Here is a 16,635-nt window from a genome sequence, read left to right as displayed (position 1 = left end):
AATAAGTAACTTGGTAGAGGACCTAACTCCATTTTAAAATAATAACCTGTTTTGTATAGGTAAGCTTCACCATAAAATTTAGTGTCTGTGACCCTGTATCCATACAGTATTTCATTTGTTTCCTGAATATTTCTGTAGTTCATTTTAAAATTAGACTTTCCTTTGAAATTTTTTTTTTTTACCTGTAGAATACTAGAAAATTGGTTAAAGGTCAAGTTCACAGGAGATGACAGCTTGGTGGATGACACACGCAATAATTCCGGTGATATCCAGACACTCACAGTTTTTAATGCACTCAGTAGTAAAGGGGACCAAATAGTTTCCGTCAATGTGTGTATAAAGGTGAGTGACAATCCCTTCAAGTATTTATCTTCATGGTTTCATTTTCTCGCATTCAGACATTACTGAAATGATGGGGTGTATTGTAACATTTTTGTAAATAAGTATCAATGATTTGTACTAGTTCTATTTCCTCCCTCCCCACGCATGGTCCTTCCTTCCCCTCCATATCATTCCCTTCCTCTTCTAATCTTCCCCGTGATAACTGTTCTTCTGTCCTTTACCTTCTTATTAGACCAGATGTTAAGCCACATGAATTGATCTTCTGAACATTATCTTTCTACCCTGTGTCTTCTTGTTTCTTTGTACTGTATTCTGAAAGGTAATCTTAGCACAGCCTCTACAGGACCTGGTGCTTTTGGTTCTAAGTATCTGTATGTTAAGAGCTTCAGCTATCTTCTCTGGGTCTCTTTTGTGTTGGGAACTTTCTTCAGACATATTCAGACAGACTGACTGTCCCTGAATAAGGTCCTTAGAGTTGGCCTAAGCTCTGTTCAGGGTAGCTGTAGGTTTTTGTATCTGTTGACAGGGCAGTTTCTTACAGGAATCTATGGTCTCATGGAGGGCTGGCCCAACTGTGTCTTGTTGTTTGTTTGTTTGTTTTTGTTTTTGTTTTTTGAGACAGTGTTTCACTATATAGTTCTGGCTGTTCTAGAACTCACTATTTAGATCATGCTGACCTCAAACTCACAGAGATCCACTTGCCTCTGCTTCCTGAGCGCTGGGATCAAAAGCATTTGCCACCATGCCTGGTCCAGCCTTGTCTTTGAAGGACTCTCCAGCGCACAGTGAATGTATGGTGAATGGACCGCTTTAGTCGTTCTTGCTGAGGCAGACTGTTTCCTCTGTCTTGCGCTCTGGAACATTCATCCTGATGTCTGGTTTTGTTGCAGGTGGCCCATGGCACCCTTAGTGACAGTGCCCTTGATGCTGTGGAGACACGGAAGGACCTGTTGGGAGCTAGTGGGCTCATGCTGCTGCTTCCTCCCAAAGTGAAGAGTGAAGATGTGGCAGAGGAGGATTTGTACTGGCTTTCAGCTGTGCTGCAGCTCAAGCAGCTCCTTCAGGCCAAGCCCTTCCAGCCTGCACTTCCTCTGGTGGTTCTCGTGCCCAGCTGCAGAGGAGATTCCATGGGGAAAGAAGTAGAGGATGGTTTGTGAAGGAAACCTCATTCATGAGCCAGCAGGATATTAAGTGGGTGGAGCTTGAGTTTGATGGATGGCAGGCAGTACAGTGTTGGGAACTTTTGGGGTTAGAACCTTATTTGTTCTGTCCACTGCATGGAGGGCCAAGACTAGCATTGGGATGTGTCACCTGTGCCAACTAACGTTGTTACATGCAACCTTCCTCTGTTTCTCTTACAGGCCTGACTTTACAGGAGTTGGTTTCAGCCAAGCTGATTTCAGATTACATTGTTGTTGAGATTCCGGATTCGGTTAATGATTTACAAGGCACTGTCAAGGTAAAGTTTCTCATTTTTAAAGGTCTTTTAAGATACTTTGTTTTTTTCTCTTCTGATCTAGCTTGAGTTTTATATAGGTGTTTGTTGTGGTTGTATGGTTGGTTTTGAGGCAGAGTATTATGAAGGCACACTGGCCTCTAGGTAAGCTAGAACCGATGCTGCCTCTGCCTCTTCTGCATAGATTATAGGCATGCATTACCATGTCCTGCGCATATTAGTGACTCCCATTTTATGTTTTATACATATATATAACTTTCTACAGATACAGGCAGGAATAAAAAAATTTGAAAATGGCCTTAGTTATGCTTCAGTAATATATTAAATTACACACATGAAATTTTTGGCTTTGCCTTTATGAATTTAAAATGACCATTTACATCTTATATCTGAATGTCAGGTTTACCTAGTTATTTCTTAGAATGATTGCTCTTGGAAACTAAAGAAATAATATTACCTAAGATTTCCTGAAAAGGTCTGCTGAAAATGATTTAGGAAAAGAAGTGTAGGGATTAGTAAAAGTAACTATATTGCCCGAGGAGGTAGTTCATTGGTACACACCCACTTGACATATACAGTGTCCTAAGTTATATCTCCAGCGCTATATGGAAACAAAACAAAAACAAAAACTCTACGGGAAGAGGTGATTGCAGGGTGTGGAGCGTCCTGGCAGCAGAGAAGCCACTAGTTCTAGGAAGAAGATGGTGTGGCTCTGCCTTAGTGGGCGGTGAGGAAGATTTCATGAGGACCCAGATCCTTCCAGAAGGGCTTGGCAGGCCCTGCTTATTAGTTGGATCAGACCCATGGGACCGTCTTGATTACCTTTGAGAGGCAGAGCTCCAGGGCTCTAGAAACCTAAACTCAAGTGCAGAGGCCTTGTGCTCTGTCCTGCAGTGACTGAGATTTTGTTCTTGGTGCGTCTTCCTAATACAGCCATGGGAAGAGTGCTAAGCCCCTTTGGAAAACTACTTTTTAAAATGATTGTGAATTATGTGACTAGATCTCTCCCCGTTGTCTTATTCTTCAGGTGTCTGGAGCAGTCCAGTGGCTGGTTTCCCGATGCCCTCAAGCTCTAGACCTTTGCTGCCAGACCCTTATTCAGTACATTGAGGATGGGATCAGCCGTGAGTTCAGCGGTCGGTTTTTCCACGACAGAAGAGAGAGGCGCCAGGGTGGCCTGCCATCCCAGGAGCCTAGTGCCATTATTGAGTTGTTCAATAGTGTGCTGCAGTTCCTAGCCTCTGTGGTGTCTTCTGAGCAGCTGTGTGACATCTCCTGGCCTGTCACAGAATTCTCTGAGGTAGGGGGCAGCCAGCTGCTTCCTCACCTGCAGTGGAACTCACCAGAGCATCTAGCTTGGCTGAAGCAAGCTGTACTTGGGTTCCAGCTTCCACAGATGGATCTTCCACCTCCAGGGGGTACGTGCCCACTCTAAGGGAGGAGTGGAGGGCTAGCCTCCTGTTCTCTTTGTTTTAAAGACACTATACCAGGTGCTGAGTTTCAATGTGAAGTCCACAGTTCACCTCCACTGTGTACCTACCTATACCCACCTTTGAATTTCTGGGTTAGAAGGAGACAATACTCCATGGAGTTGGAGCTGTTATCCTTTCCCCGAGACAGTCCTGAGACTGTCCCACAGTCCCACTTACGAGAAGAGATGGGCTAGCTGAGAAGCATGAGGCTTATGTGACTGTCTCTGAGCTGCTGACCCTGCTGGGGTCAGCACTTGAGTGCTAGCTTATGTTAATGTTCCTTTAAAGCCTAGCTGCGCCTCCTGTGCCGATGCGGTGTATGGGCTGTGTGCTATAGATGTCTCAACCTGGTGCTGCAGGAGCTGCTCTTTCCTATATTAATGGCACCAGAAGGGAGCTTGCTTACTAACTGGCAGAGCTTGTGGCCTTACATACATGTTCTCTATATTTCTTAACTACACAGTAGCTCTCTGCTAAGGAAAAAGAGCATTAATATTTCATGTTCACTGACTCTTGGTCAAACCTTTCTCTGCAGCACCCTGGCTCCCTGTATGTTCAATGGTCATTCAGTATACCTCCCAGATTCCCAGCTCACGCCAGACACAGCCTGTCCTCCAGTCCCAGGTGGAGAACCTACTGTGCAAAACATACCAAAAGTGGAAGAGCAAGAGCCTCTCTACAGGCCAGGAGTCAGGGCCTTCCGTTGCTGATATCCCATGGGATGACATCATCACCTTATGCATCAATCACAAGCTGAGCGACTGGATACCCCCCAGGCTCCCCATCACATCAGGTAGTTGCCGCTCAGCCCTTGAGGGCTGGGTCCTCTTGAGACTGTCCTAGTCTAATCTTCACAGGAGAGGGGAGGTGGGTTTTCACTTGGTTGGTTAAATAGTTGTTTTGTTGTTTTTTTTTTTTTAATAGGGTTTCATTGTGTAGTTCTGGCAAGCCAAACAAACAAATAAACAAAAACCCCATCTCCCCTCTTTTGTTAAAATTAGACCAGGAAAGTCTTATAAACTTTGGGAAGAGGTAAGGTTCAACTGGGCATGGTGGTCCATGTCTTTAATCCCATCACTCAAGAGGCTCTTGGTTAAAGGACAGCCAGGACTACACAGAGAGACCCTGTATCAGAAAACAAAACAAGGCCCGGGGCTGGTGGCACAGGCCTTTAATCCCAGCACTTGGGTGGCAGAGGCAGGAACACTCTCTTGAGTTCAAGGACCGCCTTGTCTACAGAGCAAGTTCCAGGACAGTCAAGGCTATACAGAGAAACTCTGTCTTGAAAAACCAAACCAACAAAAGAAAGTTCTAGGAGAACAGGACTCCCTGTTGGCTCCTGAACAGGCTTCTTGGTTGGCTCTGAGGGGGATTCTGTGGCTCTGAGAGCTACACCCATCCCTTCCACAGTCCCTATGAACGCATGTCCCATTCAAGCACGGAAGTTACTGTCGTCAGGTGTGTCCTTAAGTAGGTGGGTGTAAGCAAATACCAAGTGCTCATCTGTTGCTGTTCGTATGTATAATTTTAAAACATTTGTTCTTGTACTGTTTTTTCAGAGGCGCTGAGTGAAGATGGTCAGATATGTGTATATTTTTTCAAAAATCGTTTAAAAAAATACGATGTTCCCTTGTCATGGGAACAAGCCAGAATGCAGACACAGAGGGACCTTCAGCTGAGTCAAGGACGGTGAGGTTCAGGTTCAGTGTGTTTCTGTCACTGTTCTCAACTGTACTGTACCACATCCGGGACACTACACCTCTCCTGTTATGGACCAGTTCTGATAAGCCTGCAAAAGCACAAGTCATTTCTACACACAGGCACTATTTAGAGCAGCTACAGGCATCTCCCTCCACTTAGCGGATGAATTCGGGTCAACCCTAATTGGGGAAGGCAGATAAAAATGCTGGATTCTCATCCCATAAACCTAGTTCAAATGATGCCTTAGAATGCATGGTCTCACACAGCTAAAGCCATTCCCCAGTAGCTGTTCTCCCAGGATAAACACCATCAGCAGGAGAAATCTATTGATAGAATTGCTGCTACAACTACAACAGAAAGACAGGTGGCCATTTCAGTGTTGAAATAGTTTTGTAAAATTTGTATTTCTTTTGTATATATGGTGATTTGCCTAGGTGTATGTCAACGCAGCGCTTGTGTGCCACGTTTGTATTCCCTCGAACTGGCGTTACAGACAGTTGTGAGCCTGCATTCAGGTGCTGGCAATAGGCTCCTCTGGAAGAGCAGCCATTGCTGTCAACTGCTGACTCATCTCTGCAGTCCCCAAAATGAACTGTTTAAAAGTTAAACACAGGGTAGGAGAGATGGCTCAGCAGGTTGCTGTTCAAGCCTGGCAACCCTGAGTTTGAACCCTGGTATCTACTTAAAGCTTAAACTCCACAAAATTGTTCTCTGGCGTCTACACGTGCACCATGATACTAGGCTTCTGTCTCAGTTTCTTTCTATCGCTGTGGTAAAATACTCTGACAGAAGAAACCTGGGAAAAGCGTTTATTTTAGCTTACTGTTCCAGGTTACTACTTATCACTGTGGGGAAGTGAGAGCAGGACTTGAAACAGCTGGTCACAGCCAAGAGCAACAAGTGAATGCACGCATGCTCAGTTCCCTCAGTAGATATCGGTGCCGCACATGGTGGGTTGACTCTTCCGCGGCTACGGATGTGATCAGACAGTCCCCACAGACATGTCTTCAGGCCCCCTTGATCAAGACAGCCCCTCACCGAGACTTTCTTCCCAGAGGATTCTGAATTGTTTCACGCTGACAGTTAAAACTGACCATCACAGCTATCCACCACAAATCTAACAAAACAAACACCCCAGTAAAATAAAGGCAACAACAACAACAAAATCATGTTCTTTATTAAAACATTAGGCATGAATGCCAGGACCAGTCTGTGCTGCTATTGTGGTCACTGCTATTGCTTAGTGTCCTTGAAGTCCACACACACACACACACACACACAAAGACAGAGAGAGAAACAGAGACAGACTGATACATGAAACAAAGCCCTGGGAGCCCAGTGTTTCTAGATAGTGGAACTTTTGGAAGCAACGGTGTCTGTCTGTCTGTCTGTCTGTCTTCCTGTCTCCCTGTCTCCCTCATGTTTGTGACAGGGTTTTGCTCTATCTTCAGCTGGCCTGGAACTCACTATTAGATCAGGCTGGCTTTGAAGTCACAGAACTCTGTCTTTCTCTGCCTCTGCTTCTTGAATGTTGGGATTAAATGGACATGCCATCATGCCTGGCCAACAGTGTCTCTTGATGTGCATGAGAACCACTGTAGGAGGGCTGCCTTCTCTTGTTGCCGTATTCCGACTTGAGGGAAGTCGGGAGTCAGACTCAGGGCCTACATGAGCATAAAGTGCCCAGTAGAGTACGTGGAGCTTGAGGCTTTCATTCAGAGTGAGCACTCGTCCGGCTATGTCTGTGCTTTGCACTGCCCTCTTCCCTCCATCTTCCCTGACCTTCCCCCACACTTGTACTTACAGTTCGGGGATAAAGTCTTCTCATCCTTCTACAAGCAGCTTTCCCCCTCCATTGCTTCATGTGCACCACAAAGGGAAGAAGAATGAGGAGAATGGCCGAGAGGGGACTCTGAGCACGGAGGATCTGATGCGAGGGGCTTCTGCAGAAGAGCTCCTGGCACAGTGTCTGTCCAGCAGTCTGCTGGAGGAGAAGGAAGAGAGCAAGAGGTGCGTCTGTCCCCTTCTTGTCATTCCTGCTACTTCCTGTAGGAGAGGGAGACTGACTGGGGCTCAGTTAAGCCAAGACAGCCAGTGGTAGAGAGGAGGGAGGCAGCCGGGCTGGCAAGGGTTACAGTGAGAGGGGCTGAGGGGAGAAAGGAAGGCAGGCAGGCAAGTTGGCCATTTATAAAGTATAAGCTTGGGGCTCTGGACTCTGTGAGCACCCATGTGCACATACTTGGATGTAAACACACATGAACACCTATACATAACTAAAAATATTTTTTAAAGTATAAGCTCTTACAAGACAGACTGTGCTCTAGACAGGATGTTTCTAAGGTTTTATCATTTGAAATTGGTTTCATTGCTCATTATTTTAAGTCTATGATGAGTTTTCTAGGTGAAATGTGTGCAGCTAGGTCTCCGTAGCTTAATCCACCGTGGCTGGCCCTGCTCCTTGGCCCTGGGGAGCCCGAGGCTCCAGTGGGTTGTTACTGACTAGGTGGGCAGGAGCTGGGACAGACCCTCCTCTGCAGACCTGACTTCCCTTCCCTTCATGTGTACTTCCTCCTCTGGTCATTTCTACCGAGAAATAGAACTGGGAAGATAGAAGAAGGTTGTCTTCTACCACCCCTGCCTTGCCCTGCCACACCTTCCAGCGCTGAGTACCTACTCTCCCCTGCTTTGCCCCTCCCCCTGATGCTAGAGGGGAGCATCCATTTTGTACGTAAGGTCAGCTCTCCCTCTGGATTGCAATTTGACCTTCAGCCTGCTCACGGCACTCCACCCACAGGGCTCTCTGGAGACGGTGCTCCTCCCTCCCCTAGATCATGCATGTTGGCACACAAGCCTGCTGACATGCAGACACGCCTTCCTGATGTGACTTCATTCTTCTCTCCCGTCACCACTCCAGGCTTCTCATTTTATAGCAACACTCCTCAGAAACACCTGGGTTAGTCATCACTCTGTCTCTTTTGTCTTTTGCAGCCTGCACACTTGAATTTGGTCATGAGCCCTTGTCTGTGTTGGTGATCATATCCTAGCTTTTCACCCTTGTTTCTAGTCCCGTTCAAGGATTTCCCTGTTTATCTTTAGCAGCCAGACCTACTCTCTGGACTTCATTCCTGCTTCTTATGTGCTACCTTCTTCTCTGTAATTTCATCCAGGTTCATGGATAGTTAAATACTATCAACTTGTAATAAACCCAGGAATTCCACAGTGGCCCTCCCCGTGGCCATCCGCATCCATATGTATGCATGGGCACACAGAACACCACGTTAAATTAGGAGTGAAACCAGCGGTGGCTGAGGTTCTGCTCTCGGGGCTCTGTTTCTCACCTTGGGATCTCATGCTATTCCAGGTTTGAAGATCAGCTTCAGCAGTGGTTATCTCAAGACCCCCCGGCGCTCACAGAGTCAGCCTGCCTTCCTCTCTATCTTCCTCAGACCCTGGTGGCTTTTCCTGATACTATCAGAGCTCAGACTGTGGTGAAAAAATCTACAAGTCCTCAGGTGAGAACTAGTACATTTGGCTTTTCCAGAATTAAAGACTGAGTGAATGTGGTCCAGCCTCAGTGGACCACATCTTTAACCCCAGCAATCCATGAGTGTGTGGTTAGCCTGGTCTACACAGTGAGTACCAGGACAGCCAGGGCTACACAGAGAAACCCTGTCTCAAAAAATGAAAAACAAAGCAAAATGAAAAAAATGAACAAAGCAAAAACCATTTTAAAAGCGCAGTAAGTTCTCTTTAAAATATCCAAAGGCTCTAGAAAATGTCTAGAATCTTTGTAAAATATCCAAAGTCTCTTTGAAAGGTAGTCTCTGAACTGTGGGCACTTGTAATAAAAAAAATGTTACATCCTTCCTTATTCCAAGAAGGAAGAATAAGGGCACAGTCATAATCAAATCGAGTGAACCCAGAGTCCAACAGTGTAGTTTGGTATCAGACTTCTGGCGTCACTCGCGATCATCTGGGCAGCGGTCTACAGCACATGTCTTCTCGGTTTAGACTGGCTCCACTCCACAGCTGCTGCTGTCCCTGGTGGCCATCCATGATACCAGCATCTTCACAGTGCTTGAGTCTCCACTGCAGATGGGCTGCTCTTTCATAGTAACTTCTCTTGGGCTTTCTTCAGGGACTCTGCCCCTGGTACATGGTACCAAGCATTATCTCACCAGGACCCCTTCAATCCTGAGCCTTCTACTGCAGTTGAAAGCATCAATGGCCTGGCCTCTCATGATGCCAAGCCTCAGCTACTCTTTATGACTCCAAAATGCCTTTAAAACCAGTCTTACACTAGCAAGTTCAGATGCCAATATGAGATACAGCTTCAGCTCCCTCTGGACCACAGCTTCTGTGTGCTGACCCTGAGTAAACACTTCCCAGACAATTTCACCCCAGTGCTGCTGGTCTCTTCTTAGTCATGGCAGATTCCTCAGCCCCCACCTGACCAGTATCAATTATCTCAGCAAAGCAAAGGTTTTACTATACAAACACCTCTAATGGAATACTTGAGGGTCCTACAAACTTCCCTCTCAAACATCACAAGCTAGACCTCCAGTATGTGCACTACTCGCAGCATTGTTGTCTAATTCCCACACAGCTCGTTAAACTCTGAACACTCAGAGGCTTTTCTAGCCCACAGTTCCAGATTACTCCAAAAATACATGGTCAGGTCTGCCGCAGTGATACCCCAGGGTCGGTAACCAGTTACTTAATTAGGGTTTCTATTGCTATCTTAAAACACCATGAGTATAAGCAACTTAGGGAGGAAAGAGTTTATTTTCCCTTCTGTTTGTAGCCCATCATCCAAAGAAGTCAGGATAGGAACACAAATAGGGCAGGAACTTGGAGGCAGGAGCTGATGCAGAGGCCACGAAGGGGTGCTTCTTACTGGCTTGCTCCCATGGCTTACTCCCCATGGTTTCTTATGGAACCCAGGACCACCAACCTAGGGAAAGCACCGTCCACAATGGGCTGAGCCCTCCCACATCAATCAAGAAAATGTACCACAGGCCAGTCTTTCAGGGCATTTTCTCAGTTGAGGTTCCCTCTTCTATAACAACACTAGCTTAAACCTAACCAGCACAGCCAGGCAGTGGTGCCACACGCCTTTAATCCCAGCACTCGGGAGGCAGAGGCAGGCAAATCTAGAGTTTGAGGCCAGCCTGGTCTACACAAGTTCCAGAATAGCCAGCGCTACACAGAGAAACCCTGTTTTAGAAAAAACAACAGTAACAGCCCCCCCCCCAAAAAAAAATCAAAACAACCAGTACAGGTATGAACAGTAGATCTTGTCTGTGGGACCACATAACTTCCTGACCTTGACATTGACCAGACTAAATCTTGGGATTAACTTCTCCAAAGAAAATAAATAAATGAAGAAGGTGAGCTCACAGAAGGAAATTTTACCCTAAAATAGATGTTTTTCAAACCGTCTCTATGTTTTGTCTTGGTGGCTAAGGAAGCAGAAGCAGTTTAACTGAAGGGACATGCTGACAGACAAGGGAGTGTTTCTGGAGTGGCTTAGGAAGCCTCTCAGGAAGGAAGGAGGGTGAACTAAGAGTACATTCTGTTTTCATTTATACATTTGCTTAATACTTTAAAATATTCTGTTTGGATTACTGCGAGGCGTGGTGGTGTACATGTGTAACCCCAGCACCGAGGAGAGGGAAGCAGAGCAGTTCAAGGCAGGCTTCTACTACATAGCAAGTGAGGCTATTCCAAACTACATTCCATCCTTTCTCAGCTCCACTCCACTCCCCCCAAATTTTTATTGACTAATTCTTTCTTAAAGAAATTGCCAGATAGTTAACAAAATTTAATGTACAAGAGTTTTCACTGTAGAATTGATTATATGTAAAGTCAACAAATGAGCCCAGCTTGGAGCCTGGCTAAGCAATTCCAGTCCATAGAATACTGGCTCTGTATGTGTGGTAGGGGAGGCTGGAGCGATGTGGGATGGATACCAAGGGAGGGTTCTGTTGAGTCTGATAGGCGCTAGAAGATCTGAACGTGAATCAGATGTCAGGCCTTCACAGGGAATTACTTTGGCTTCTTCTTTATTAACTAGAATGCAAGGGCAGGAGAGAAGTTGCGGCTCTCAGAGGTGTCAGACACATCTCTGACTGAAAGGCTGAAGCACTTGGAAAGGCTGATACGAAGTTCAAGGGAAGAAGACATTGCCTCTGAGCTCCATCTCTCTGCACTGCTGGACATGGTAGACATATGAACAGCCTGTCATCGGAAGTGTTTCTTCTTCATAATAGTTTGTTTTTATTCAAATTATGTTCAGATGCTTGATGCGCTGTTGTAAATGTGACTATTGATTGTGCAAATAAACTATTTGAATCATCCCATATCCTTGTTCTTTTGTTTTTTATGAAAGGCTGTGTGATGTCTTTAATAGTATTTGCTTTAGACCATCCTTCCCTCACTAGGCAAAATACGGAGGGAGGGAGTTTTTACAACTTCCTGGTTTTCTTTTTTAATGTTTTTTTTTTTTTTTGTATTTGTTTTTTTAAGATTTATTTATTATGTAGTGTTCTACCTGTGTGTGCACCTGTGCGCCAGAAGAGGGCATCAGATCTTATTATACATGCTTGTGAGCCACCATGTGGTTGCTGGGAATTGAACTCAGGACCTTTGGAAGAGCAGCCAGTGCTCTTAACCTCTGAGCCATCTTTTCAGCCTCCAAGTTTCTGGTTTTCTATACATATATATTTTGGGAATTTTATGTACAAGTATATTTATATCATTTCTACCCTTCTCTCCTGCCACACTCTTGGATTCATGACCTGTTCTTCTATAATTGTTGTTAGAATACAATACTGAGTCTGTTTAATGTTGCTTATATGTTTATGAGTTTAGGGCTGACCATATGGGATTGGAGAACCTATTGGAGGTCTACTTCTTAGAGAAAGCTAATTCTCCCTCGGTAATCCATTGACTGCTTGTACTGTTTGTAATAGATGATTCATCCTCTTAGTAAACTCATTGTCCCTGATGTGCTAGATAGCAGAAATGCAAGACAAGGTAAGGCATGGGGTCCTCACTCTGTTGGCAGGAGAGCCAACAGACACATACGTACATACGTACGCACATCTCTGAAGATGTATGTGGTTACAGATAATTCACTGTGGACAGATTGTTTTGAGGGGGCACAATGAAAGCCTCTGCCAGCCAAATGAAAGGAACAGGTCAGCAAGCTGACTACATTCAGAGGGCCATGGGAATTATTTGTAGAAAAACATTAGGCAAAATAGGACCTGGTCCTATTTTCTCTTAAGAAATAACATGTGGAACAGGTTGGAGAAATGGCTTTTCATTTAAGAACACTATTGTTCTTACAGAAGATCTGGTTTTGGTTTTGAGCACCCACATGGTGGCTTACAACCATTTGGAAGTCCAGTTCTAGAAGACCTGACATCCTCTTTTGACCTCTGCAGGCACCATACATGCATGTGGTACACTACCTGAATGAAAACAGCCATACACATCAAGAAATAAAATGGCGCTTTGCAAGGAAGGGAAGGAATTATTAATAAACTTAGCAATGTTTGGTATGATCACCTTCCTGAAAGTGTGCACTAAGCATTTCCAGATTACCATCCTGTAGCTCCAGATTCTATTCAAGAAGAGTATTTAATATCTCTAGTTCTCTTCAAACCTCTAACATAGATGATGTAACTACCACAATACCTGGGTCTTGCTTAGTTCTCTGGGAAAAAAGAAAAGCACTAAGAAATCTTAACCATCATCAAAACCACCAGCAAGTCATTTTCTCCCAAATACACTACATCTTTAGGCTTTATAACTTTTTTTTTTTTATTAAACATTTTTTCTTTTTCTGAGACAGGGTTTCTCTGGGTAGCCTTGGCTGTCCTGGACTCACTTTATAGACCAGGCTGGCCTTGAACTCGCAGAGATCTGCGTGCCTCTGCCTTACAGAGTGTTGGGATTTCAGCATATGGGAACTGAACTCAGATCATTAGGCTTTGAGGGAAGCATTTTACACACTGAGCCATGTTGCTGGCAGAAATATCTTCCTCTCCCTCTTCTTTCTCTGTGTGCACACATGTATTCATTCAGCCATGATGGGCTTGGAGGACAACTTTCAGGAGTCCGTTCTCCTTCCATCCTTGTTGAGACAGGGGCTGGACAGTATATCCCAGGCTAACCGACCCTTCAACTCCCAGCCAAAGATTTATTTCACTTTAGATGTGTGAGTGTTTTGCCTGCATGTATACCTATGTACCATGTGCATGCCTTGTGCCCACAGAGGCCAGAAGAGGGTGTCCTATCCCCTGGAACTGGAGGTATATGTGGTTATAAGCCACCACCTGATGTAGGCTCAAAACCAGGTCACCTGGAAGAGCAGCTAGTGCTCTTAACCTCTCCAGTCCTTCCCAGCCAATTCTTCTCTCCATTTCCAATTTCAGGAGAGCCAGGGTTACAGGGGCAGACCTCTGCTTTCTGCTTCGTGTGGATTTGAAGGTTGTTTGTGTAGCAAGTGCTTTTACCTACTGAGACATCTCAAGTTTTTCTCCTTAGTGGTTTACTGTTTATAAATAAAGATTTGATGTAATATTTTAAACATTTATTTTTTGTGTGTGTTACTTTTTTATTGCTGTAATAAGGCACCCTGACACAGGCATTTATTTGGGGTGTTTTAGAGAGCTGGACTCCATGGCATTATAGTAGGGAACATGGCGGCAGGCGGGCAGGCATAGTGCAGGAGCAGTAGCTGAGCGCTTACATCTTGACCCACAAGCAGGAGACAGAGCTAACTGGGAATGATCTTTTGAAAGCTCACCACCCCCCCACTTCTCAGTGACGTACCTTTTGCAACAAGGCCACATCTCCTGATCCTTTCCAAACAATTCCGCCAACAGGGGATCAAGTACTCAAATGCAGAAGTCAGGGGAAACTTGCAGTTTTCTCCTACCACGTAAGATCTGAAATCAACCTAAGGTTTTCCGGTTTGTGGCATGCATTTGTGTCTGCTGAGGCAGCCTGCAGGCTCCTTGCTGTCACTCCTTAACCTTGATTAATTAATTGTGACAATGTTTTCCTACAATAAAAGACAGGACTTAGTTTTCATGCCATCTTTACAATGTACATCACACATACATACATACCTGTATTTTCTCTACTACCTGTCTCCTTAAACAGTTTAAAGTTGGCTGAATTCAAAGTTCAGTATAACTCTATGTTTACTGTTGGCTGCTGAACCTATAACTGATTTATGGCTTTATTTCATTTTGGTATAGTTTTGACTTTTCCTGCCTTGTTTTATCCTATGTTCTTGCCACTACTTCATCCAAAACTCTCAGTCCATCTTACACAGTCAAGTTTGTAAGGTAAAATTCTACTTCCACTTTCTCTTGAAGATGACCCTCTGGGAAACCTGTCTCTCTGTAATGGCTTGAACATTTTCTGGGTTCTGAATCATCCTCTTCTCTAGCTCTTTCATCCTCTTATGAAACTCATGCTGTAGTAGCCATCTGAGCTTTTACATCTAAAGTGTAAATGGTTTTATTTCTATTCTTATATTTGATTCAATATTTCAGCGAGAATAACATTTTAGATGGGAAATCATTGCTTTATATTCTCACTCGTTTCTTGAAAAAAGGCTTAAAAACTTTAAGTTATTGTGTGTGTGAATGTGTGTGTTTATTATGTGTGGGCCATTGCATGTTACTTAATGTGCGTGGAGGTCAGAGGACAACTTTATGTAGCCAGTTCTTTCCTCAGGCTTGCACATCAGGTGCCTTTACCTACTGAGCCTCCTTGCAGGCCTTTTCTTGAAAATTTTAAGATCACTTCCTGGCGTGGCAGATGGACTTAGAGAAGTTGGGTAACAGAGTGAGGACTGAATATGATCAAAGTACATTGTACACGTTGATGAAATTAAAATTTAAGATCCTGTATGGCATCACTTCCATTCATGGTAGTCTCAAATTGCCCACTCCCTGCCCTTTATTAGTTCCTTCCCCCTAATTTGTACTACTGTTAAACAACCTTTTTGGGTTTACCCGGGAAGCTTTTTCTTGGCATTCCTCCTGTAGTTTAGTGAGGTGATGGCTGAAGTGAAGATATCAGATGGTTCTGCTGGGCTTCATGTCCATGCATGGGCAGAGCAGTCCTTGTGCTGTTTTCCTCCTCTGCTTGCTCGTGTGTGCTCTGAGTCAGTGAACAGTCTGCCTGCTGATGGACCTCTCTAGTTTTCTACTAAATCCCAGTTACCAATGCTTGTAGGTCTTCTTTCTTCTTTTTGTGTGTGAATATGTTCATGTGGGTATATGTATGTGTGGATACATGTGTGCATCTGAATGTGTATGGCCTTCAGAGGTGGGCATTGGGGTTTTCATTGTTTGCCTTCTCTTTTTTTGAGGCAAGGTTTCTCACAGAGCTTGCCAGTTCTTTTGGGCTGGCTGGCTAATGAGCTAGTGAGTTCTGTTTCTGCCCCTCCAGCACTGCGACTAGTTTCTGACTGAGGAGCTTTCTTAGGAGACAGAGAGAAAAGGTTAATGACAGGAAAAGAAATTTCTAGTTGAAAACGCCAGGCTGGACATAGACATTGACCTCTGTTTCCTCTCCACATCCTAGTCAAAAGACAAAGACATAAAACCCACAACAAAAGTGAAAAGGCACAGGAGAGAGAGAAGAGGAGCTGGAGGGGAGAGAATGAGGGTGGGTTTAATCCAGAGTCTCACTCTGCTTAGCTTTCATGTGGGTGCTAGGGATCCAAACTAGTCCTCAAGATTGTGAGCCTGGTACCTTACTGATTGAGCTATTTCATTAGCCCACTTTCTTCCTTCCCTCCCTCCCTTCCTCCCTCCCTCCCTCCTTCCTCCTACCCTCGTCTATCACCCTGTCTCTCCTTCTCCCTCTCTCTCAGGTGGTCTTGCTATAAAGCTTTGGCTGGCCAAAATCACAGTTCTCCCATGTCAGGCTCCGAAGTGCTGGAATTCTAATCATCTTGTGCTATGCCCAATGGCTTGCAGGCTAGTTGCCTCAGGGAAATGTTTACTCCTATCTTAAGCTCTCTGTTGGAATGTGAGAGGTAGGACTGGATTTCCCTGCAAGTGTAGACTTTCAATCCCTCTGCTTTTGGTGACACCCAGTTATATTTCATTCCCAGGCTTCTTATTTGTTCTTTACTTGGCTGTTCTAGGCTTCCATCTAGGAGTGAAACTATAATAATCTTTCTTCAAGTTTTTCGTTGCTCCTTCCAGTTTCTGCACTTCCAGGGTTCACTGGCAAGAACTGTCATTTTCTTGTTGGCTTTACCTAAACATACAGGTTTCAGTTTTCTCTGGTTTGCTGAATCAATCATTCCTCCATCCATCTCTCGCCTTTATAATTTTCCTACTTAGAATTTTTCCTCTTCATCCTTGAAATCTTTTCTAAAACTGAGACCTTCATACATGCATATAATGTGTTTGGATTAAACCCACCCTCATTCTCTCCCCTCCAGCTCCTCTTCTCTCTCTCCTGTGCCTTTTCACTTTTGTTGTGGGTTTTATGTCTTTGTCTTTTGACTAGGATGTGGAGAGGAAACAGAGGTCAATGTCTATGTCCAGCCTGGCGTTTTCAACTAGAAATTTCTTTTCCTGTCATTAACCTTTTCTCTCTGTCTCCTAAGAAAGCTCCTCA

At 44.6% G+C, this 16,635-nt stretch overlaps 1 protein-coding gene across 3 annotated transcripts in view; it reads left to right on the top strand.

Moving 5' to 3' along the window:
- The window catches only part of Mcm3ap (minichromosome maintenance complex component 3 associated protein), a 46,199-nt gene extending 34,866 nt beyond the window's left edge, over positions 1-11,333 (top strand). For all 3 annotated transcript variants that reach the window (XM_060369326.1, XM_060369327.1, XM_060369325.1), the window contains exons 21-29: positions 189-342; positions 1,233-1,491; positions 1,704-1,801; positions 2,826-3,216; positions 3,806-4,063; positions 4,830-4,959; positions 6,778-6,981; positions 8,333-8,483; positions 11,048-11,333. In XM_060369326.1, coding sequence (XP_060225309.1) covers positions 189-342; positions 1,233-1,491; positions 1,704-1,801; positions 2,826-3,216; positions 3,806-4,063; positions 4,830-4,959; positions 6,778-6,981; positions 8,333-8,483; positions 11,048-11,206 — 1,804 coding nt within the window. In that variant the 3' untranslated portion in view covers positions 11,207-11,333. The remainder of the gene's footprint in view (positions 1-188; positions 343-1,232; positions 1,492-1,703; positions 1,802-2,825; positions 3,217-3,805; positions 4,064-4,829; positions 4,960-6,777; positions 6,982-8,332; positions 8,484-11,047) is intronic.
- Positions 11,334-16,635: the final 5,302 nt, after the last annotated feature.

The sequence above is a fragment of the Meriones unguiculatus genome, chromosome 16 (assembly GCF_030254825.1).
Source record: "Meriones unguiculatus strain TT.TT164.6M chromosome 16, Bangor_MerUng_6.1, whole genome shotgun sequence".
NCBI lineage: Eukaryota > Metazoa > Chordata > Mammalia > Rodentia > Muridae > Meriones > Meriones unguiculatus.
The sequence above is the reverse complement of the archived record's forward strand: the minus strand, read 5'-3'. Positions and strand labels throughout refer to the sequence as shown.